Genomic DNA, 23,999 nt, shown 5'->3' with positions numbered 1-23,999 from the left:
AGTTGGGTTGAGGCGGGTCCTGCTTTGTGCTATAGGCCAAGATACCCAGGGCGGACCGGTTGTCCCGAAGGCCCAACGAGCGGTCCGGATAGGCTGTAGGCCCAAGAGGGCAGACCAGACGTGTCAAGGCTCGGAGAGTGGACCAGTCCGACTGAAGGCCCGGTGCGGGCAGACCAGTCATACTGTAGACTCAAAGAGTGGACCAGGTGGATTGAAGGCCCGGTGCGGGCGGACCAATCATACTGCAGACTTGATGTATGTGGTTAGATTCGGAGAGTGGACCAGGTGGATTGAAGTCCTGGTGCGGGCGGACCAATCACACTGTAGACTCGGGGGATATGGCTAGACTCGGAGGGTGGACCAGGTGGACTGTTGGCCGGTGCGGCGGACCAGTCCCACAGTAGACCCGAAGTGCATGGCTGTTCTGTGATCGTATATGTTATGGCATGTTATGCGTGTATAGTATATGTGGTTGGTATTTTGGGGATATCTCACTAAGCTTTCGGGCTTACAGTTGTGGTTTTATGTTTTTCAGGTTCTTCAGGAGACCGTGGCAAGGTAAAGGCGTGATCGTACCGCTCCTCGTGTTTATGTTGTGATGAGATTCTGGGAATACTTAAAATAAACTGTAATGAAAACCTTTTTGTAATAACTTTAATGGAATCAAGTTGTTTTCGAAAATTTTAAATTGGTTGAAATTTTTGGTCGTTACAAGTTGGTATCAGAGCCTTGGTTTGAGTGAATTGGAGGAACACTCGTGTGACTCCAGTCTCAAATCGAGGAGAGTTTTCAAAAGAGTATTTAAAATGGTTTTCAAAATGAGTAAAGGAGGATGCGGAGGTACGATCAGCCGGAGCCAGTAAATAACCCCAAAATACCATACATGATATTTGTTTTTGAGCTTTGTTAGAACAGCATGCTAGTGCTAGGCTAGGGATCTTCAGGATTTCATGATAATGTTGCCTGATTTGTGATGCCTGTAGCCTAGGGTTTCCTTGTGAGAGATTTCCAGTGTTCCTCTAGTTGTGAGGGTTGAGCGTTGTTATGCATGTTTCTCTAGGGTGTGGTGGTAGTACTTCATACAAATATGGGTAGGTGTGGAAGGTAGTATGGGCCCATACTACTGAAAGCACAAGACCCATACGCGTATCAGGGAAACCATGACCTCTAGGGTTGGGTTGAGAGAGTTGGTTCCCGGGATAGTGGGAAGAGTCTGAGATTTTGTGTGGTGTTTTTCAGTATGGAGATTCTGAGGCATGTTGGGAGTATCCGGGGCGGGAGAGAGAGCAGGAGAGGGAGTTCCGGGCGGGTCAGTACCGCCCGAGGTTATTGGTCAGATGAGCACGTGCGAGTTAGATGCGAGGATTCGTGAGATCCTGCGTGATGAGATTGCTGAGTTGTTCCGGGATGAGTTGCCGGAGCTGTTTGGGTCGATCAAGACCGTCATGGTTGAGTATTTTGATAAGCGTTACGCGGCTCTCATAGAGACGGCTGCTGCGGCGGCTACAGCAGCTGTAGCAGCGGCAGGGGGAGGAGCTGCTCGGGGCTTTCAGTATCGGGACTTCGATAATACGAAGCCTCCCACCTTTGATGGAGTTCAGGACCCGATTGTTGCTATGAGGTGGTTATCGGACGTGGAGGGGTCTTTCTTCACGTGTTCATGCCCTGCTGATCAGAGGGTGAGGTGTGCTCTGAACTTGTTGAGGCTTAGGGCGAAGGATTGGTGGAGATTGACCACGGGGTCATATTCAGATGCGTAGAGGGCTGCGGTTTCATGGGATCAGTTCAGGGAGATGTTCAGCACTCGCTATGTTCCGCGAGTTGAGAGGGAGAGATTGGCTCAGGAGTTCTTTGAGCTGAAGCAAGATTCGGAGTCGGTGACTGAGACCACCAGGATGTTCACTGAGAGGGCGATGTTCTGTCCTGAGTTCGCTTCGGAGCAGGCTCAGATGTCTCGATATCTGAGCATGCTCAAGAGGGATATCAGACAGTTTGTGTCTACGCAGAGGTGCGAGACCTTGTTGGAGTTATAGGAGGCCGCCAGGCGGCGCGATTTAGAGATTGAGTTGCAGATGCGTGAGTTGAGGCAGGCTCCAGTGCAGTTGCAGCCGGCGCCGAAACGGTCCAAGACCGTTGATTCTAGAGTGAGGGATCTGAGTAGCCACACTTGTGGGATGTGTGGAAGGAGTCACACCGGAGTTTGTAGGTCCGGTGGTGCATGCCGCAAGTACGGAAAGGAGGGGCACTATGCGAGGGATTGTCGGCAGTCAGCGCCGGTTCGGGATTTGAGGATTTGTTACCATTGTCATCAAGTTGGACATTTGAGGGTCAACTGTCCACAGCTTGCTGCAGGACCGGTGCAGGCTCCAGCACCGGCCACTTTGAGGATCACGGGTGGAGGTTAGGGTGGAGCGGAGCCCCCAAGGGCGCAGGGTCGTGCTTTTTAGCTTGCAGCCGAGGAGGTCGGAGCAGTGCCTGATGCAGCTGCGGGTATGTTTCTTCCTTGATGTCTTGTTATCTTATGATTATTTTGGAGTATTATTTATGTACTGGTATCTTTGTGTGGTTCTTGGTGTGGTAATTATTGTTGTTGAGAGTTATGGTATGGCTATGGGTTTAGTTTTGGGAATTCAGTGGTTTTCATTTATGAGGGGTCGTTAGTGGAACCTCGCATTGGTCTAAAGGTCGGGTCGCATCTGTCTTCTGAGGAGTGGTTAGCTGCAGATTGAGTTTCTTTCGAGCGGGATGATCAGTGTGGAAGTGTGATTTTGTGAAGGTTGCTAGTGCTAGTGGGAAATCAGTCCACGTGTAAGTGTGGAGTTGTGCAGGGTTGTTTTGGGAGGTCGGTGATAGCGACCGGTGGTTGTTAGTCAGTGCCTTAAGTGGGGAGAATTGGAAAATTCTCCGGATGATCAATGAGTATGTGAGATTGTTGAGTTGTCTGGGATTCAGCAGTGTTCTGTCAGCCAAGAGCGTAGACTGGCATGAGTAAGTGGCAGACATGCGGGGCGGAATACAGACCAAGGGTACTTATTTGCGGAGGGTCTGGGATCAGGCCGGGATTGAGTTGTGTGATGGAGATAGAGTTCGGAACCCCTAGAGGGCTAGAACGGTATGCATGAGAAGATTTCACGGAGAGATAGCTCGGTATGATGAATGCTAGTTGAGCGGACCGGATAGACTGAAGGCTGGTGGGCATACCAGTCAGGCCGAAGGCTCGGAGAACGGTCCAGCTAAACTGAAGGCACTGAGAGCGGTCCAGATTGGCTGAAGGTTTTGAGAGTGGTCCAGATTGGCTGAAGGCCTGGTGAGGCGGTCCAGTCATGCTGAAGACTCTGCAGGAATTGTTCGATCGGTTCGAGGGTATGGTTTGTGTATGTTGCGGTGTGATATCATTTGGAGGTCTGGCCCCAGGTAGTGATCTTGATTAGTTGAGATAGTGCATGGGCTTGAGGATCCCTGCGGTCAGAGTCAGAGCATGTGTGTTGGATGGAAACCGGTTACGCTATGAAGGAGTAGTGCAGCGTTGTGCGAGCACCGTGGCACTTGTCGGAGTGACAAGGCGGCCAACTGGATTCCTTGGTAAAGGAATGAGAGAGGAGTTTAACTCCGAGAGGGAGTGCAAGTTCACGGAAGTGAAAGCGGCAGAGCAGAGTTATGATTAGAGTGATCCGAGTATGGTCATTGAGCAGCGTGTTTGCGGCAGTAGGATGGAATCACATCCGGTTTGGGATGTCTGCTGAGGCCGCGGAAGGAATTCTGCGGGTATAGGTCCAAGAGGCTCGGAAGAGATGCAGGGAGGGAGTATCGGGCTCTCAGTGTGATTCTGATCAGGGAAGTGCGTATGTAGCGGTGGTTCATCCTGGGGATGTTTGGAGATGTCGTCGGTGTATCGGGTTTTCCCAACCTGAGGGTGCTAGAGCTAGTTCAGCATGTGTATGTGATTGCAAGAGGAGAACTCATGGGAGTTGCTCTGAAGGATGTGTCTTTCTGTCAGCAGAATGACTAGAGTTGGACTCGAATCGGGAATCCGGTGGTGCATGGTTATTTCTAGCTCATATGGATAGAATGTTGGTTGTGAATTGGAGCAGTGCTGCATCATGAGTAGTACTCAGTTGATAAGTGGAGTTATCAAAGGGCTAAGCCGGTGGCCGGCTCGAGACTGTGGTCAGGACACCGTAAGAAAGGAGAAAACGAGTTTCTGGTTCTATGGTTGTGTTTTGAGAAATCTGGTCGGGTTAATGCCAGGTGGTGCATGGCAGGAGTATTTCTAAGAGTTGAGTTGTTGCAGGCTTCGAGGATGAAGCCTAATGTAAGTGGGGGAGAATTGTAATATCCCGAAATATCAAGAGTAGAGTTGAAGGGCTAAAAGAGTAAATTGGGAAAGAGCGACTCGGCGAGTCCATGGGTGGACTCGACGAGTAGAGTCGCGACTTGGTCGCGTGTCAAGTGGCCGACTTGGTGAGTCAGTGGATTGGACTCGGTGAGTAGGCGCTGAGTGGAGAAAACCCTAAATCCGGAGGTTGAGCCCTATATAAAGAACATTATGTTTCCTCCCCAGCCTCCTTATCATCCCTTGAGTTCCAGAAACCCTAATTTCGTGAGGAAACCCCCATTGTTGAGTGAATTGGAGCTTGGAGAGGTGGTTGTTGAAGAGATCTTGAAGGAAAAGAGACTTGGATCAAGGGGCTTTGCAAGAATTCAGGTTAATCTTCTCTTGAAGCTTCCTTTTGAGGTATCATTTCATTGTTTGAGTTGCTATTGTCTAGATTCTTCATTTTGGGGGTGTTAGAGATCATATCTTTTGGTGTTTTGGAGTTTAGAGGTTAGATCTGAGGTTGCTAACTCAGATCTGGAATGGAGAAGGGTTGGAATGCCTGAAAGTACCTGTGTTTGAGTGTGTAGTGAAGCTATCATGTCCCAAACCCTAGCCCTAAAGTGTAAAAGGCCTAGATCTCTTTGGATTCACGTAAAGTTTGCCACTTTACGTGATGGATGGGTTGTAGGAAGCTAGATCTATGTTTTGGATCAATTGCATGGCCTGGAATGCTTCTGTATGGATTCAGACCGGTGGTACTCGGCGAGTCACATGGGTAGACTCGACGAGTTGCTTGAAGATGAGCTGGAACTCGACGAGTTGGAAGAACAACTCGGCGAGTAGGTTGAAGATAGCCTTAGACTCGACGAGTCTGTTCTTGGACTCGGTGAGTCTTGTCGAAGAGTCCCAATATTTTCTGGTTGAGTCGAGAATCGGTGAGTCAAGGGATGACTCGGTGAGCTGTGTGCGAGTGGACTCAGAGTTGTTGGACTCGGCGAGTCTCGGGGGACTCGGCGAGTTAGGTCGCGGATTGAGGGAAGTTCTGAGCTTGGGGACTCGGCGAGTCATCGGGTTGTCTCGATGAGTAGAGTCAGTCAGGGGTTGACTTTGACTTTGTCCAAGGGTTGACCAGTTGTCTTCGAGGGGTATTTTGGTAATTATGGGTATTTAATGAGTTCAGTGCTTTGTTGTTGTTCAGTGGAGGAGTTCGTGTCAGAGTTTGGAGTAGCGGGATCTTATCCTTTCAGCCGACAGTTTCGAGGTGAGTTATCCTCACTATACCAACAGGGTCTAAGGCACCAAGGCCGGCCCTTATCGGATTGAGATCCGGGTATTTGTTGTTATGTTATTGCTTTGATATGTTTTCATCCTGGTAGCTAGGATGGTATATGTTAGAGACCTGGTTGAGATAGGTATCCTGAGATGTAGGGTGATGCTATGCTAGTGACCGGTTAGGTCGGTATCCTGGTTAGGATGATGATATGTTATGTGATCTGTTTGATTGGATTGTTGACTGTGAATTTGCTATATGATTGTATGTTTATGTGCACATGGTTGTTTGGACTGGAGTTGGGTTGAGGCGGGTCCTGCTTTGTGCTGTAGGCCAAAATACCCAAGGCGGACCGGTTGTCCCGAAGGCCCAGCGAGCGGTCCAGATATGCTGTAGGCCTAAGAGGGCGGACCAGACGTGCCGAGGCTCGGAGAGTGGACCAGGCCGACTGAAGGCCCGGTGCGGGCGGACCAGTCATACTGTAGACTCAGAGAGTGGACCAGGTGGATTGAAGGCTCGGTGCGGGCGGACCAATCACACTGCAGACTCGATGTATGTGGTTAGATTCGGAGAGTGGACCAGGTGGATTGAAGGCCCGGTGCGGGCGGACCAATCACACTGTAGATGTAACACCCGTATATCAGGGCTAGTCAATTTAGAGACAATAAGAGTCAAAAATGACTTTTTGATAGAAGATTATTTAGGATGAATAATCCTAACTAAGTTGTAGTATATGTTACAAGGTTTCCGTACATATAAAGAACGCCAAAATCCGAGTTATAACGAAGAAGTTATGACCTGTCGAAGTCTCGCGACAGAACCGGCACGACACAGCACGACGTAAAAAAAGTGAATTTACGTTAGAGCGATATTTAGCCTTAGCAATCTAAACGAGAATCGAAGATCTCGTTGTTGGTATCGAAGCGATAAAAAGTTAGGCGAGAACGGACGTCAAACGAAGAAGTTATGAATTTATAACGAAGTTTTCTGTCGCGGTCTATTAAAAATAAATAATAAAAAATAAAAGTCAAAATTAGCCGACGGAGTCTAAACGAAAGTTGTAGAGCGTAGTCTCACCTTCGCGTGGATATAAAGAACATCGAAAACGGAGTTCGTATGAAGAAGATATGAATTTCCGAAGTTTATTAATCATTTTGTATTTAAATTTAAAAGGAAATTCGGAAGCATTATCCGAAGGAGTCACCGGTCTGATCCAAGGTACGCGCCGCGTACTCGAGTACGCCCCGCGTACTCTGAAGTGTCGACATTCGTAGCAAGTGGCTTCGGATGACGCACGCAGTGACGTTTTTCGGACCAGTACGCCCCGCGTACTCCGAGGCTCCAGCCTCCTATAAATAGGATGCGAGGGCAGCCGACCCAATTGCCAATTTCTTCTCTTCTCTCTCCCGTTTTGCATCGTTTTGCGTGCCAGAAATACCCCGACGCCCCGGTATTATTCTCTAGCCCCGAGGCAAGTCCCGAGATCCCGAAGATCCCGAGAAGTGCGGTTCCCGAGCCGAAGCTCTGCCCGCGAGAAGTTCGATTTTTGTGGAGATCTTCCAGATCTGCGGTGGATTACTACTTCTGCAAGTCGTAGTGCTGTCCGATCATCTTCTGATCAAGTGAGTGTATACTACCTTTCATAAACACGATAATAATACAAGTATGGTTTGAGTGTATTAAGTATATTGTTGTTTATATGTGTGGGTGTGTAGTTGATTTCTTCTAACACATCAATATGAAGTATTTGTTATGAAATACGTGCTATGTGTTTATATGTTATTTGTCTATTTGAGATGGACATGGAAATTGGAGTTTTATACAGGTGTTAAATGATTTAAACTGTGTAAGTATTTATATCTACAAAATTGTTGGGTAGAACAAGGGTAGATGGGATAGTTGGTGACTATGGAGTTAGCGCCTACTGTTAGATAAACCTTGGTGACTATGGAGTTAGCGCCTGCCGTTAGATAAACCTTGGTGACTATGGAGTTAGCGCCTATTATTAGATAAACCTTGGTGACTATGGAGTTAGCGCCTATTGTATAAACCTTGGCGACGATGTGACTTCGTGCCTATTTGATGAACCTTGGCGACTATGGAGTTAGCGCTTGTTAAGTAAACCTTGGCGACTATGGAGTTAGCGCTTGTTAAGTGAACCTTGGTGACTATGGAGTTAGCGCCGCTTGAGTAAACCCCGACGACTATGGAGTTAGCGTCTGATAACTATGGATTTAGTACTCGATAGATAAACTTTGGCAGCAATGGATTTCGTGCCGATTCCTTAGGAATAAGTGAATGAAGGATAGTTGGTTCTTAGGGTGAAACCTTAAGAAGATAATGGGGATGGGTATTTGGGTTGATTGTTTGATAATTGAACATAACAAATGTATTATTGTGGGTTGAAAACCCTATATGCTCACCAGGCTCCCAAGCCTGACCCACTCAGTTTTCTTTTCATTACAGGTAATGACACAAGAGTATAAGTCGGCGGACTTGACGAGAGATTTTGGATTATAGATCAGTAGTTGAATAACTATTGTAAGGTCTATTTTATGTTGTTTATGCTTTTGGTCTGTAACGAACATGACATCCCGAGGTTTTATTATTTAATAAAAATACATTCTTTTCGAGAAATGTTTTGATAAAATGGTTATCATATTTTATTTTGGGAACAAATTCCGCAACCGTTTTCTTTAAACGATCACTCTGATTTTGAAAACAAAGCATAAACAAATCGGTCTTTTCTGGCCGTGAAATTGGGGATGTCACAGTTGGTATCAGAGCATTAGTTTAAGCGAACTAGGAATTTGTAGGATTTCTAGACTTAAACTTAGAATGCTAAGCAATGATTGCGGGTTGAGTGTGTCCATTATATTTTAGGTAGTACACCTAAATTGACACAGGCACTATTTTATTTTAGGAAAATTGCCTAAAATGCTTTTACGTGCTAAATGTTTTGTGTGATAGCTATATTGATGCTATTATTTGTTCGGATCTATGGTCTGTTGCCGACCGGATCTGGAAACCTTATGTGTATAGGATTCTAAGCGTACGTCTACGATATTAGAACTAGCATATAAACGTTTCGGAGTGATAAGGATGATTTGAATATCTATCGTGATTAAGGATCTAATTTCACCATATTCGGTGTATAGATAAAAAATGGTGAGAACGAGGAGTGGAGATGGAAATGCTGATGAGAACAGGAATCAAGTACCAGTAATTGAACAAATACCTGTTGTGGCAGAAGCGCCTGAACCAATGACAATGGCCGGAGTTCAAGTGATGATCCAGGCAATGTTGAATAATCAGATGGAAGAAACTAGACGTCTGATCAGACAAAATCGCGAGGAATTGTCAATTCGAGTAGAAGAGCCCGAAGTAAATGGAGGGCATTCTGAAGGAGGAAACTATAGTGGGACCGTTGGTCAAGCCAACCCACCAATAGTTTGCCAAAACAACCAGGATAGAGGAAATGATGGACGTGGATGCAAGTACAAGGATTTCATGGCATCCAAACCACCATGTCTTTCTGGGAGCCCGACACCGGTGCAAGTCATGGACTGGATCTCCGAAATGGAGACAATGTTTGAAAGTTGCGAGTGTAGCAATAGACAGAAGACCGCTCTTGCAATCCCTCTGTTAAAATCTGGAGTATTGAGCTGGTGGAAGTTACTGGCTGGTTCAATGCCCAAGGGGGAAGCTAGCAAGATGTCTTGGGAAGAGTTCGTGGAGCAAATGAAGATGCAATACTGCTCTGAGCAGGATCTTCTGGAAATCAACAATGAGTTCCAGAATCTGAAGAAAGGAAAATTGAGCGTTACTGAATACGCTACGAGCTTTACGGAGAAGATGAAGCTTATTCCATACCTAATTCCGACTGAACTTTCCAAGGTCAACAAGTTTGCTAATGGATTACCAGCGGACTTTGGTCCGATAGTCAAACAAGCAACCACTCTGAAAGCCGCCATCTGGGCAGCCAAAAATGTTGAGACCCAAATAAAAGAAAAGGGTCTGGAAAGGGCTGAAGTTGGAGAGAAAAGGAAGCGTGAAGGATCTTCAATAATCGATAAAGAAAGTAAATTCTCGAAAACTGGAGGAAGAGATGAGGCTAAGTGGTGTGAGAAGTGTAAGAAGAAACACTTCGGGAAATGTAGCGAGGAGATGACTGGCTACAAATGTGGGAAGACAGGGCACTATGCCAACAAGTGCGCACCTAACAAGAAGATGTGCTATAGGTGTAATGAAGAAGGTCATATTTCTAAAGACTGCCCACAGAAAAACACACCTCCACAGCCAAGGGCATTCAACATGTTCCTCAACGAAGCAGAAAGGGATGGGAGGGTTAAAGGATGAAGACTTCATATTAATATATAAAGTCGGTAAAGTCTGTATTAGGAAGCATAGCCTGTTAGAGGCATAGTATAGGGTGAACTTGAACTTTTGTGTAATAGTTTCAAGAATTAATATAAATCCTAGTTTTGTTATCTGATGTGTTGAATGATTATATGATTTATGTATGGTGACTTGGTTAACTGCGAGACAATACTTGGGACGAGTATGAGTAGGTGTGAATGGTAGTAGAGATCTATACTATCGGAAGCACAGGACTCACGCTTGGATCGGGGGAAGTCACAAGGTTATCAAGAAGCTAGTAATTGATTCCGTTTTATTCAAGTATGTCATTACCATTGTTTCGGTAATGTCTAGTAAGATAGTTGTTATTCCGACCCTAGGGGTCATATCAATTGAGTCCGACTATGATGAGAGGTCATCGGGACACGACCCATCAGGGTTATTACTTAGAATGGAGAGATAACTTATGGAGTCAATATACGAATCCTATTTCGTTGATGATTCCGGGACGTAATCATCCTAAGGGGGAGATAATTGTAACACCCGTATATCAGGGCTAGTCAATTTAGAGACAATAAGAGTCAAAAATGACTTTTTGATAGAAGATTATTTAGGATGAATAATCCTAACTAAGTTGTAGTATATGTTACAAGGTTTCCGTACATATAAAGAACGCCAAAATCCGAGTTATAACGAAGAAGTTATGACCTGTCGAAGTCTCGCGACAGAACCGGCACGACACAGCACGACGTAAAAAAAGTGAATTTACGTTAGAGCGATATTTAGCCTTAGCAATCTAAACGAGAATCGAAGATCTCGTTGTTGGTATCGAAGCGATAAAAAGTTAGGCGAGAACGGACGTCAAACGAAGAAGTTATGAATTTATAACGAAGTTTTCTGTCGCGGCCTATTAAAAATAAATAATAAAAAATAAAAGTCAAAATTAGCCGACGGAGTCTAAACGAAAGTTGTAGAGCGTAGTCTCACCTTCGCGTGGATATAAAGAACGTCGAAAACGGAGTTCGTATGAAGAAGATATGAATTTCCGAAGTTTATTAATCATTTTGTATTTAAATTTAAAAGGAAATTCGGAAGCATTATCCGAAGGAGTCACCGGTCTGATCCAAGGTACGCGCCGCGTACTCGAGTACGCCCCGCGTACTCCGAAGTGTCGACATTCGTAGCAAGTGGCTTCGGATGACGCACGCAGTGACGTTTTTCGGACCAGTACGCCCCGCGTACTCCGAGGCTCCAGCCTCCTATAAATAGGATGCGAGGGCAGCCGACCCAATTGCCAATTTCTTCTCTTCTCTCTCCCGTTTTGCATCGTTTTGCGTGCCAGAAATACCCCGACGCCCCGGTATTATTCTCTAGCCCCGAGGCAAGTCCCGAGATCCCGAAGATCCCGAGAAGTGCGGTTCCCGAGCCGAAGCTCTGCCCGCGAGAAGTTCGATTTTTGTGGAGATCTTCCAGATCTGCGGTGGATTACTACTTCTGCAAGTCGTAGTGCTGTCCGATCATCTTCTGATCAAGTGAGTGTATACTACCTTTCATAAACACGATAATAATACAAGTATGGTTTGAGTGTATTAAGTATATTGTTGTTTATATGTGTGGGTGTGTAGTTGATTTCTTCTAACACATCAATATGAAGTATTTGTTATGAAATACGTGCTATGTGTTTATATGTTATTTGTCTATTTGAGATGGACATGGAAATTGGAGTTTTATACAGGTGTTAAATGATTTAAACTGTGTAAGTATTTATATCTACAAAATTGTTGGGTAGAACAAGGGTAGATGGGATAGTTGGTGACTATGGAGTTAGCGCCTACTGTTAGATAAACCTTGGTGACTATGGAGTTAGCGCCTGCCGTTAGATAAACCTTGGTGACTATGGAGTTAGCGCCTATTATTAGATAAACCTTGGTGACTATGGAGTTAGCGCCTATTGTATAAACCTTGGCGACGATGTGACTTCGTGCCTATTTGATGAACCTTGGCGACTATGGAGTTAGCGCTTGTTAAGTAAACCTTGGCGACTATGGAGTTAGCGCTTGTTAAGTGAACCTTGGTGACTATGGAGTTAGCGCCGCTTGAGTAAACCCCGACGACTATGGAGTTAGCGTCTGATAACTATGGATTTAGTACTCGATAGATAAACTTTGGCAGCAATGGATTTCGTGCCGATTCCTTAGGAATAAGTGAATGAAGGATAGTTGGTTCTTAGGGTGAAACCTTAAGAAGATAATGGGGATGGGTATTTGGGTTGATTGTTTGATAATTGAACATAACAAATGTATTATTGTGGGTTGAAAACCCTATATGCTCACCAGGCTCCCAAGCCTGACCCACTCAGTTTTCTTTTCATTACAGGTAATGACACAAGAGTATAAGTCGGCGGACTTGACGAGAGATTTTGGATTATAGATCAGTAGTTGAATAACTATTGTAAGGTCTATTTTATGTTGTTTATGCTTTTGGTCTGTAACGAACATGACATCCCGAGGTTTTATTATTTAATAAAAATACATTCTTTTCGAGAAATGTTTTGATAAAATGGTTATCATATTTTATTTTGGGAACAAATTCCGCAACCGTTTTCTTTAAACGATCACTCTGATTTTGAAAACAAAGCATAAACAAATCGGTCTTTTCTGGCCGTGAAATTGGGTATGTCACAGTAGACTCAGGGCATATGGCTAGACTCGGAGGGTGGACCAGGTGGACTGTTGGCCGGTGCGGCGGACCAGTCCCATAGTAGACCCAAAGTGCATGGCTGTTCTGTGATCGGATATGTTATGGCATGTTATGCGTGTATGGTATATGTGGTTGGTATTTTGGGGATATCTCACTAAGCTTTCGGGCTTACAGTTGTGGTTTTATGTTTTTTAGGTTCTTCAGGAGACCGTGGCAAGGCGAAGGCGTGATCGTACCGCTCCTCGTGTTTATGTTGTGATGAGATTCTGGGAATACTTAAAATAAACTGTAATGAAAACCATTTTATAATAACTTTAATGGAATCGAGTTGTTTTCGAAAATTTTAAATTGGTTGAAATTTTTGGTCGTTACATATTAGCTATTAGAAGTCTTGGATCCAATGCATGTTTAATTAGAGAAACCTAGATCCAAGCATTAGGGTTTGTATGTGCACATAGGAATGTTCATATGGCCTAAACTCATCAAAAGCCCCGTTTAACGTCGGTATCGGGTAGAATTCCACCGTGTCTCAAATTGAAATCATATTTAAAGTTGAGTGGGCTTCATTTGAAGCTTTTCCACTCTCTCTCCTCCAATCCAAGTTCTAGGTCCAAAATCACTCAATTCAAGCTCCAAATTGGTAAGATAACTATCCTAACTCATAGTGCAACATCTTTGGCTTTCAAATTCGTGCTTAAATCATGAAATAGGACCATAATCATGTGTTTACGGCCCTAGAACAGTCCTAGGCTGCAAACACACATAGATGGGGTATTGGAGACCCAAAACCCTTCTAAACCACCTTTGGAGCTTAGATATGACTTAGGGGATTACAAGACTGGACTTAGAACAACAAAACCTTATCAATTGAGGGATAAATATGATTTTACGGCCCAAGAACATTCTTGGACCGTAAACTCCATTTCATAGGCAATAAACACCTTTTAAGGTGTTAAGATGCCCCTTAAACACCTCCTAATCCTTGAACTAATGTCTAGAAGCAACCACAAATGAGTTAGGGACCTTAACCTTGATAAAAACCATCCCTTTTGTAGTTCACGGCCTTAAACCCCCCAAGGAATGGTTCATGGGCCGTAAACTCCTATAACATGGTCAAATGGTGCCCTAACTTCCATCCAAGGCTTGTATATTGAGTTAGAATCACTGGTGATTGATTTAGGACCATCAAAACACCAAAGGAAGGGTTATGAGGGAGCTTACGGCCGTAAAATCTTAGTTTACTTCCGTAAACTCCTTGTAATGGTCCATATGTTGGTTTAATCACTTCCATAGCCTTAAAACTAAGCCTAGCATCATCCCTAAAATGTTGTAAGACCATTTAGCACCCAAGAACCCACCATCCATGATTTTACGGCCATGAACCCATGGGGACATGGTCTTAGGGCCGAAAACTCCCTTAGGAGTTTACTCTTGAAGAGCAAACTCCATATCTATGCCCTACTCATCTATAGATGCCACCCGGGTCACTCCGAACACTTGATTTGAAGTGTTTTCGCGTCTTGGAGTGTATAATCATATCTAATTAGTGGTTCAAAGTCTAATTAGAAAGAATTGTGTATCATTTCATATTACATAGGAACCTCGCGCGTTCTCAAGCCCCGAACTGACGTTTAGCATCCAAACCGACACATTTCTCGATTGGTGAGTTCATACCCCTACCCTTTTTCAGTGTTTTTCAAATGTTTTCAAGGGGAATACAAGCAAAAGTACAAGGAAATCTTGTACTCCAACTTATTATTTCAGTTCAAACGTTTGAAATTATGTATGCTTTTAATATCGAAAACCGTACTAACCTACAGTTTGTCTTGCAGAGTTAGCTTTTAGACTAATTGTGGATTTCATTATAAAATGTTATAATCTATGTTACATTTTATAATTTACGAAGGATTCATGCTAATTATAAATTAGGATTATTACTAATAAGATACACCTTCGAATAAGTACCAGGACTTCGAAAATATAGTTAGTGCACGCCTTTGGATATCGACAAAGTCTCGGAATAATTCGAATGTACGCCTTGGATATCGTTAGGGTTCGAAAACACGTCTAATATTTGCCTTTGGATATCGACAGAGTTTTGAAAAATATGTTTAATACACGCCTTTGGATATCGACAAAGTTTCGGAAATAATTCGAAAGTACGCCTTTGGATATCGACAGAGTTTCGAAAATACACGCCTTTGGATGTCGACAAAGCTTCGGAAATACGTCTAAAACACGCCTTTGGATGTCACCAGAACTTCGAATATACAGTTAGTGTGCGCCTCTGAGTGTCTCCAAAGATTCGAAATTGCGGATAAGTATAGTAGATATTCGACATTCGAGTGTAGGATAACCAGGCTTTCATAATACTTATCTAATATTATCAGTATAGTAGATACTAGTACATTGCAATCCGAACTAAGAACTAACCACGACTTTTAGGAAAATAAGGGTTTTTCCTGGGATAACATAACTGCTCTAAATCGAACTGTGTAACGAATGGATAACTAACCTGTTTTTATAAGAAAATATGGGATTTTCTTGGATAACAACTTTTTCAGAAAACCAAAGGAAACTTGTTCTTTTACAAAAATAAACCGCTTATGAACTCACCAGCTTTATGCTGATTTTCAAACTGCTTGTATTCTCAGGTCCACATTAGATAGGTACCCAACGATCCTTTTGGCGAAGACGGGGCACGTAGAAGACACGTCTTTACTTTTGTTCATTTTGGATGTATATATCTATAATCATGTATAACTTTACTTACAAACAAATGTAAATGATTCTATGTAATGTAATGTTTTGTGTTTACTATGTTTTCTATGCACATTGGTTGTGATACTACGCATGACGTCACCTCCGCCCCGGAACGTTTCCGCCTTCAGTTTCGGGGTGTGACATGAATGCCCGGAGGCGATCCTCCATTAACTCGACTATCCCTTCCTTGATCGACCCGAAGATAATGGGGGTCGACTCAAGGATACCCCTGGTGATCTCTGACGTGATGAACTCGCGTAGTCCCTCATCTACTGGCTCGGAACCTGATCCCGAACCTGATCCCTCTCCTGAACTGCCAACTATCGGCCTCGATCGTAGTACCACCATTCTGCAATACATAAATAACATTCGTTAGTGATACTGATACTTCTTGAGGGATCACATCTACTACAAGTTCCCTGGTCTTATCTTGGCCTTCCTTGGTTCGGGTACGGATCCTCTGCTTTCAGTAGTACGGGCCCATACTACCTTCCACATTTATCCGTACCTTCATCAAGGACTACCTCGACTCCACCAGATCCCTTTCACTACTGCTAATCACTGCTATACTCATCCTAGGCTTTCCCTAGGGAAATCTCTGACTCCACTCTTCCCGGTCCTCAGCTGCTGAAGGCCTCCTTGTAATGCCAATTAGCCATTACCTGAATACCATCACATGCGATGAGGCTCAGATAATCTTTCGAGTAACAAAATCGTCCCTACAACGGTTAGACTCAAACAAGAGCTACGCAATAGGGCCAAATCCAGCACTCTAAGATTATTCAACCCTGATCACATGTGACGTGACGTATTCACCTAATGGCTAACTCCCATCGCCCAGAGTCCCATGAAGCACAAATCAAGCAGCATTCAGACAAAGGAAACAATCTCAAGCAACTCCGCTCTCATAAAGAGAAACTGAACTAGCATACAGTGCTAAACTCATACTATCAGGCATAACCTAAACAGGTTATCCTACTGCTGTCTACTCAATTCTAGCATGCAATTTTCATACACTGAAGCACATAAAGTAGGCACATAAGGCATCACTCCTAGATCCTTAGTCCTATACTAGCATGCTGTTCTACTGAAACTGATAAACATAACATAAGCTTGTATGGGTACTTTGGGGAATACTTACTTGAGCTCGGCCGGTCGCGCACATCACACACTTTGTTCCTTGTTAAAACTCTTTACTTAACCTCTTAGAAAACATTTTCTCTTTCAAAATCTTTTAATCCCTCGATTTGAGTTCAGACACCCCCGAATGTGTGTCCGAATCCCTCAAACCAGGGCTTTGATACCAACTTGTAACATCCCAAAAATACAGGCCAAAAATTTCGTTTTTAATTAAGCGATTTGAAAATCGTTTGTAACAAAACATCATACGATCATAATATTTAATAAAACATGTCTCATGGCCGTAAACCAAAACATAAAACATGAAAATGTCAGAGTATAAAATCCCAGAATGACTCTTGGTGCAGAAATCAAAAGAGTGTGTGTGATACGCCGCTACCGCGCCAGCTCCTTCCCCTTGACAGAAGAGGTACCTGAAACAACAACTGAAAATCGTAAGCACGAAGCTTAGTGAGTTCCCCCACTGTACCACATACCAAATAATCACATAGCATACATACTGCCAGGCAATTCTGGGGTGCCCGACCTACCCGGTACAACCATTCTGGGGTGCCGACCAACCCATGCGGCCATTCTGGGGTGTCGTCCTGCCCGTGTCGAGCCATTCTGGGGTGCTGACTACCCATGTCAAGTCGTTCTGGGGTGCTAACTACCCTTCGATCCTAACGACCGAACCTCGGGGACTGTTCTTCTCCTACTACCACTAACACATATAACAGATCATACCGGCATATAAACATATCATCACACACTGTCAGACATAGTTGGGGTGTCTGACCTACCCTTCGGTCCTAACGACCGAACTCTACTACTATCACATATCATGCCATCATATAATGTATCAGGTAGTAGCAAACCTAGATGATATCACAAAGACAATCATCTAACATACATCTCCTACTGGTGGGCCAGCATTGTGGCCGTAGACCCACCGCTACTGGAAGGTAACTCACCTCGAAAGTAGCTGCTGAAGTTTGCTTGCTAAGCGCTTGACTGCTGAATCGGAAATCCTCCGGCTATAAATCATAAACATAGGTTAGCCTCTCATACATACCCTTAGGTCATATGACTGACCCACCCCTGGTCCAAGGTCAACTCCTTGGTCAAGGTCAACTCCCAATTGACTGGACTCGCCGAGTCATGGCACCAACTTGCCGAGTCCTTCTCCCACTAATCCGGTACCACTCTACAAGTCCCTTTTTCCCACTCACTGAGTCACCTTTAACTCATTACTTGGGACGATAGAACCGGCTCACGACCCAACTCGCCGAGTTCATGCGAGTAGACCTCCCACTCGCCTCCAAATCCTCACCCGAGCATCCTTCATGAGGATTTGGGTTTCTGTGACTATTGTAACACGTTAGATTTCTAATTCTACGTGCAAACACGAAGGGTTGGACTTCCAGCACTTAAACCCCTCGGACTCAGTAACAGTTCTTACGACTCGCCGAGTTTGAAGAACAACTCGTCGAGTACCAGGGAATCTTCATAGGACTCGCCGAGTTGTTCTTCCAACTCGCCGAGTCTAAGGCCATCTTCATAGAACTCACCGAGTCCCTTGACCCATTTTCCATATAAGCCGAATCTGAGACATGCAACGCTTCAAAACCATAGATCTATGTTCCTAGGGAATGCTTACCACGTAAAGTTGCAAACTTTACGAGCATGCATGGCCCTATAGGCTCAAAAATGCAATTCCAAGCTCTTTAAGAGGTCATGCACTCAATGGGGTCCTCAATCACTTCAACCACAACAACTTTATGCTTCTAACACGTCCATAAGGTCTAGATCTGAAGTCCTTTCGGATCATTAAGCACAAACACATGGAGTTTGGTGTTTTAGGGCTTGAAAACCACCAAATTGGGACAAAATGGGATCTAATGAACTAAAGATCAAGGTAGAAACTTTACTACCTGAATGGAAGCTTCTCCCAATGTAGATTTCGGATCTACTCCCTCTCTTGCACTCTTCGATCTTTTCTTTTCTTCTTCTAAGCTTCAATTCCCTTCACCAAGCAAGAACTCACTCACAAGCACAATATGGGGGACTAGGGACTCTCACTACAGCTCTCTGGAAGTGTTAAGGACAAGGGGCCGAGTTAATGTGCTTAAATAAGGTGACAATACTCGGGTTAGGGTTTTGGCCCAAATAGGGACTACTCGCCGAGTCGAGGAACCGACTCGCCGAGTCCAAGGCTTAGACCCTGCATCTCATCCTACTCCTACTCGGCGAGTCGGTCCTTCAACTCGCCGAGTCCAAGGCAAAAATGCAAGAATTAAGAATTTTAAATTACAAGAAATACGTACCGGGAACCAAGTGCTACAATTACTTATTTTGTTTTTGATTATTTGTTTGAAAAATGTTTTTTCAAAATAACATAGTTTTATGGTAGGCTCCAGAAATAGAAATCACCCCAGCTCCAAATGCAATGCTATCTCCAAAACCAATAAACAACCTGGAATGTGCAGGTATACAGGTACTAACTTGGTATCTATACATGTACATATTTTTTTCACATAGTTTACTAACGTGGTATCTATACATGTACATATTTTTTCACATACTAACTTGGTGATTCACTTGTGATGCACATATGAATTACATGTGATTCACATGTAAATCACATATGAATTACATGTGATTCACATGTAATTAACATATGAATCACATGCGATACACATGTAAATCACATATGAATTACATGTGATTCACATGTAAATCACATGTGATTTACATGAAATTCATATATGAATTACATGTGATTCACATGTAAATCACATATGAATTACATGTGATTCACATATGAATCACATGTGATTCACATATGAATCACATGTGATTCACATGTAAATCCCATGTGATTCACATGTAAATCCCATGTAATTCACATGCGAATCACATGTGATTCACATGTAAATCACATATGAATTACATGTGATTCACATGTAAATCACATATGAATTACATGTGATTCACATGTAAATCATATGTAATTCGCATATGAATTACATGTGATTCACATGTAAACCACATATGAATTATATGTGATCACATGTAAATCATATATGTATTTTGGTGAGTGTTTTTGCATCAATCAGATTCTTTTTAATTTTCTTGTAGATTTGGAAGAAATTGTGGTGAATATTGAAGAGGTGGAAAATGATAAATTGAAGAAAATATGGAAATATTGACACGAAAACATGAAAATGCTTTGAAATTTTGTAGCATTTTTTGTTTTTTATATTTTATATTGTATTGAATAAAATACTTATTGTATTGTGTTTATAGATTGGTAAATAAAATGAGTTTTCTTATTAATATTATAGTATATGAAATATGCATATATGCATTTGTAAAAATATGGATAAATGTACCAAAAATGTTGATTTTTTTGGTTAAAAAAATATAGTATTTTTAAATATTCTAGTTTTTTTTATTGATTTTTAAATGTTTTTTAAAAAAATGCAGTTATATATATATATATATATATATATATATATATATATATATATATATATATATATATATATATATATTTCAAAAATCCAGGCTTTCTATCAAAAAACTAAAAAATCTGCACTTTAAAAAAAAAAAAAAAAAAAAAAAAAAACTGAAAAATACTATTTTTTTAAAAGTCAGCAAAAATTTGAAAAAAAATTTCAAAAATTCATGTTTTCTTTAAAAAATTAAAAAATCTGCACTTTAAAAAAACTGAAAAAAAAATTCTATTTTTAAAAAAAAAATCCGAAAATTTGATTTATTATGTAATTTTTTATACATTTCTATTAATATGTTGAATAACACAAAAAATTAAACATTAAATGAAATCGATAAGATTACGATCATGCCCTTAATGAATTAGTTTTGATTTAACGCTCTACTTTTAGTTCTCAGGAAACTATGAGTTTTCAACCAATCTCAACCCTCTATATATATATATATATATATATATATATATATATATATATATATATATATATATATATATATATATATATATATGATAGTTCATGTGAGAACACCAAATAAAATGAGAACGTGAGGACAAATCTGGAGCATCGTAACAAAATATTTGACGGTTATGATTGATCAATAATTTTTGGTAATTCTATAAAGAATATTATTAAAAATTAAATTAATAATTATATAAGGGTAAAAGGGTAATTACAATATGTGATAATCTTGGAAATAAAAGAAAATCTAGGAAATGTTAAATTTCGGATTTTAAAATTACAAAATTTGAAATTTTGAACTTTAAAAAAGACATAGTTTTGAAATTTCAGGTTGCAACTTGAATTTTTAGGTTGTATTCATACTAGAATATGTATTCAATTAACAATGTAGATTCATAATAGAATATATAAATATATAAAATCATTTGTATTAGGATTAATGACCTATGAGATTCTTTATTGAATAATGACATAACCATAAATTTATATATATATATATATATATATATATATATATATATATATATATATATATATATATATATATAACTCATAACAAAATAATCCAAAATATGAATCTATACAAAAAAATAAAAAAGAATGCAAATACATTAAATGTACATAAGTTCTATATAAAAAACTAATTATCTTCTTGTTCTTCTATTCTTGATCTTGAATACTGTTTTTCTTTGTCTTGACTAGTCTTCACTCATTGGGTTCTTTGAAGCTATAGTTTATCGGGAACCACCCAGTGATGTGTATTCATGGTAGAATATAAACATTATCAGTAAATTATATATGACTAACTAACTATCAAATAATATTCATACTAGAAGAACAATAAAATCTATAAAATAAATAAAAAATATCTAAATTTTATGACCATATTTGTAATAGAATAAACACATTTATTAATCACTATGTAGATATAGAGCAGTGGAAACAAATACTCCACACATTCATCTTAGAATATTAAAATCAAACCCCATATCATTTCAATAACCATAGTGAACATCGGTCATTATATATCTAATATTAATTGTTGAAGTTCATATAAAAATATATACAAATAACAATATATTCATTGTACTGTTAACAAACTTAATAAAGTTATAAAATATACAAATTCATATGAAAATATAATTGTTAGAAATTCATATAAAAATATCATTAAACACATTCATTTTAAAATGTCAATTTCATATAACCATTATGTATTTCAATAGCCCAATATCAAATTTATAATTTGTATATAATTATGTAATAATCATAAATTGTTTAAATTCATATGAATGCTAAATTCTTTGTAAAGTTAACTTAATACATGTATTATTATGTTACGAAGTTCAATTAAATATATCATTTTTGTTTACATCATCAAAAAGTAATCATTTTCTATGGTAACCGGTAAATTAACCGGGAGCTAAATAACAAATCATTAAAGAAAAGAAAATCAAACAAACCAATCAAAATTCAGTTTAAAAGAAGAAGACACAGATCTAAAATTAAATTGATTTCAATTCAAGATCATAAGAGAAAAGGTTTAACCTAGAGATAGATTCAAAAATGATGAAGTCGATTTACAGCCTTTATCTCTATATCCACAACCGTGAGGACATAAACCACAATCAACATGTAGTGAGGGCAGCAACAATAGACGATGTTGATGAGAACATAAGGTAATGTCAGTGTTCAATTTTTGACATATCCAGACTCAACAAAATCAAATGCGTGTCAACCTTTTTGTGTAGGCTACAAGCAAAGGGGAAGCTAAGTAGAGGCGGCGTTACTTAAGGGAGACACTAAGAGAAGGGGATAAGTGGTGGCATTCACATGTCACACCCCCAAACCAAGGATGGCGGAAACGTCCGGGGTGGAGGACTTCATGTACAGTATCATAACAACGAGTATAATAGTGATCATAGCAAACACAACCAACATAAATATAATTGAAAAAGGTACACCATAGTATAAGTTTACATGTTTCTAAATCAATTACATTATGTTGACAAAAATGAAATGTTTGACGCCTTAGTGTCCCATCCTTAGAAGCAGCTGTTTACCTGTTTTACTGATTCCCTGAGAATACACGTAGTTTTGAAAAAGTGTCAACCATTAAGTTGGTGAGTTCGTAAGCTTTTGAATGAAATGTTGAAATCCTTTCTTTGTAAAAGTAATGTTTGTTCCAGAAAAATCCAATATTTTCCTTTTAAAATGTATTGTAGTCTTAAATGCCAAGACTAATAATGTACCAGTACTTTTCATATGAATTGTAAATCTTGGAAGTTTAAATCGACATAACCTCGTAATACGGCATTCTTCAGGCGTCGCAAAGTTAATGAAAGTACATCGTTGGAGTCTGGTGAGAGCATTATCTAGAGTAGGATTGCGAGAACTAGCAGCTGCAACATACATACATATATTATATAGATATATCATATCTTTCTTCGATTTCCTGCTTCTAATCCTAGAACTTGAACGATAGCTCTTCTTCCTCCTCCTTGACCTGGAATCATATGAATCGTCTGAATCATTGATGAGAAGAACTTGAAGATGAAAGATGGAAACAGAGGTGGAGAAGAATAAGGGAAACCAAATACAATAAAAATGAAGGCCGAAGACCGCCTAAGAAGTGATCGATGCCAAAAAAAATAGGGGGGAAACGAAAATCGCTAAAATCGCATGAGAGAATCCATGGATTTTAGGGAAAATACCACCGGTGGTTAGGGGTTTTTCTTAGTAACGGAATTTTTTATAATTCTTTTGGGATTTCATTCTGTAATTTTTGGGAGTGCAATTCGATCATCAATGGTAGAAGGGTTTTTACAGAGAATGAAGATCTAAAGGAGAGGGTGAGGATGCGTATCACGAGTGGTTTAAAATAGTGATGGGGTTTTTTTATCGGTGTAGTGCGACAAGAAAGAATGGTTGGAGACACATGGCGGTGCGAGATCGGAGGTTGGGTGGTGGTGCAATGTTGCTATGAAGACGAAGGCCTAGGGCTTTTTCTTTCTAATTGGAAGAGGTCGGGGGGGGGGGGGGGGGGGGGGGGTTAATTTTTGGGATTCAATAGGCGGGTGAAATCTCGCCTTAAAAATGTGTGTTTCATTAAAATGTTATAAAGCAACACATTTAGACGACGCACATTTTATGAAAGGTGCCCTCAACATTTCCTTTTTTTTCTTTTCTGAAACTAATTATAGGGCACACATAAATGCGTGTCCTCTATCCTTCAAATTTTGCAAAATTGACATTATTTTTTAGGGCACGCACAAATGTGCGTCCTCTATCAGCGAGTGTCATTGTTTGTGCGTCATTAAATGGATGTTTTCTAGTAGTGTTTTGTACTTCAAGACTATCATGTACATACTAGGGCCAGACATGAAGCACCGGAGGGCAGGATTATTTTGGCAATTAAGCCGTTCTAAAATCCAACAACCCTATGCGGCCCTTCAAACCAAATTCCTCGTACCGTACGTAGCCAAGAAGTAGTATT

General features: G+C 41.0%; 1 protein-coding gene across 1 annotated transcript in view; it reads left to right on the top strand.

Moving 5' to 3' along the window:
* The window catches only part of LOC128132335 (uncharacterized), a 47,051-nt gene extending 23,548 nt beyond the window's left edge, over nucleotides 1-23,503 (top strand). Inside the window, exon 3 of the mRNA XM_052768860.1 lies at nucleotides 23,414-23,503. Coding sequence (XP_052624820.1) covers nucleotides 23,414-23,503 — 90 coding nt within the window. The remainder of the gene's footprint in view (nucleotides 1-23,413) is intronic.
* The last annotated feature ends 496 nt before the right edge of the window (nucleotides 23,504-23,999 follow it).

This window comes from Lactuca sativa, chromosome 2, assembly GCF_002870075.4.
Source record: "Lactuca sativa cultivar Salinas chromosome 2, Lsat_Salinas_v11, whole genome shotgun sequence".
NCBI lineage: Eukaryota > Viridiplantae > Streptophyta > Magnoliopsida > Asterales > Asteraceae > Lactuca > Lactuca sativa.
The sequence above is the reverse complement of the archived record's forward strand: the minus strand, read 5'-3'. Positions and strand labels throughout refer to the sequence as shown.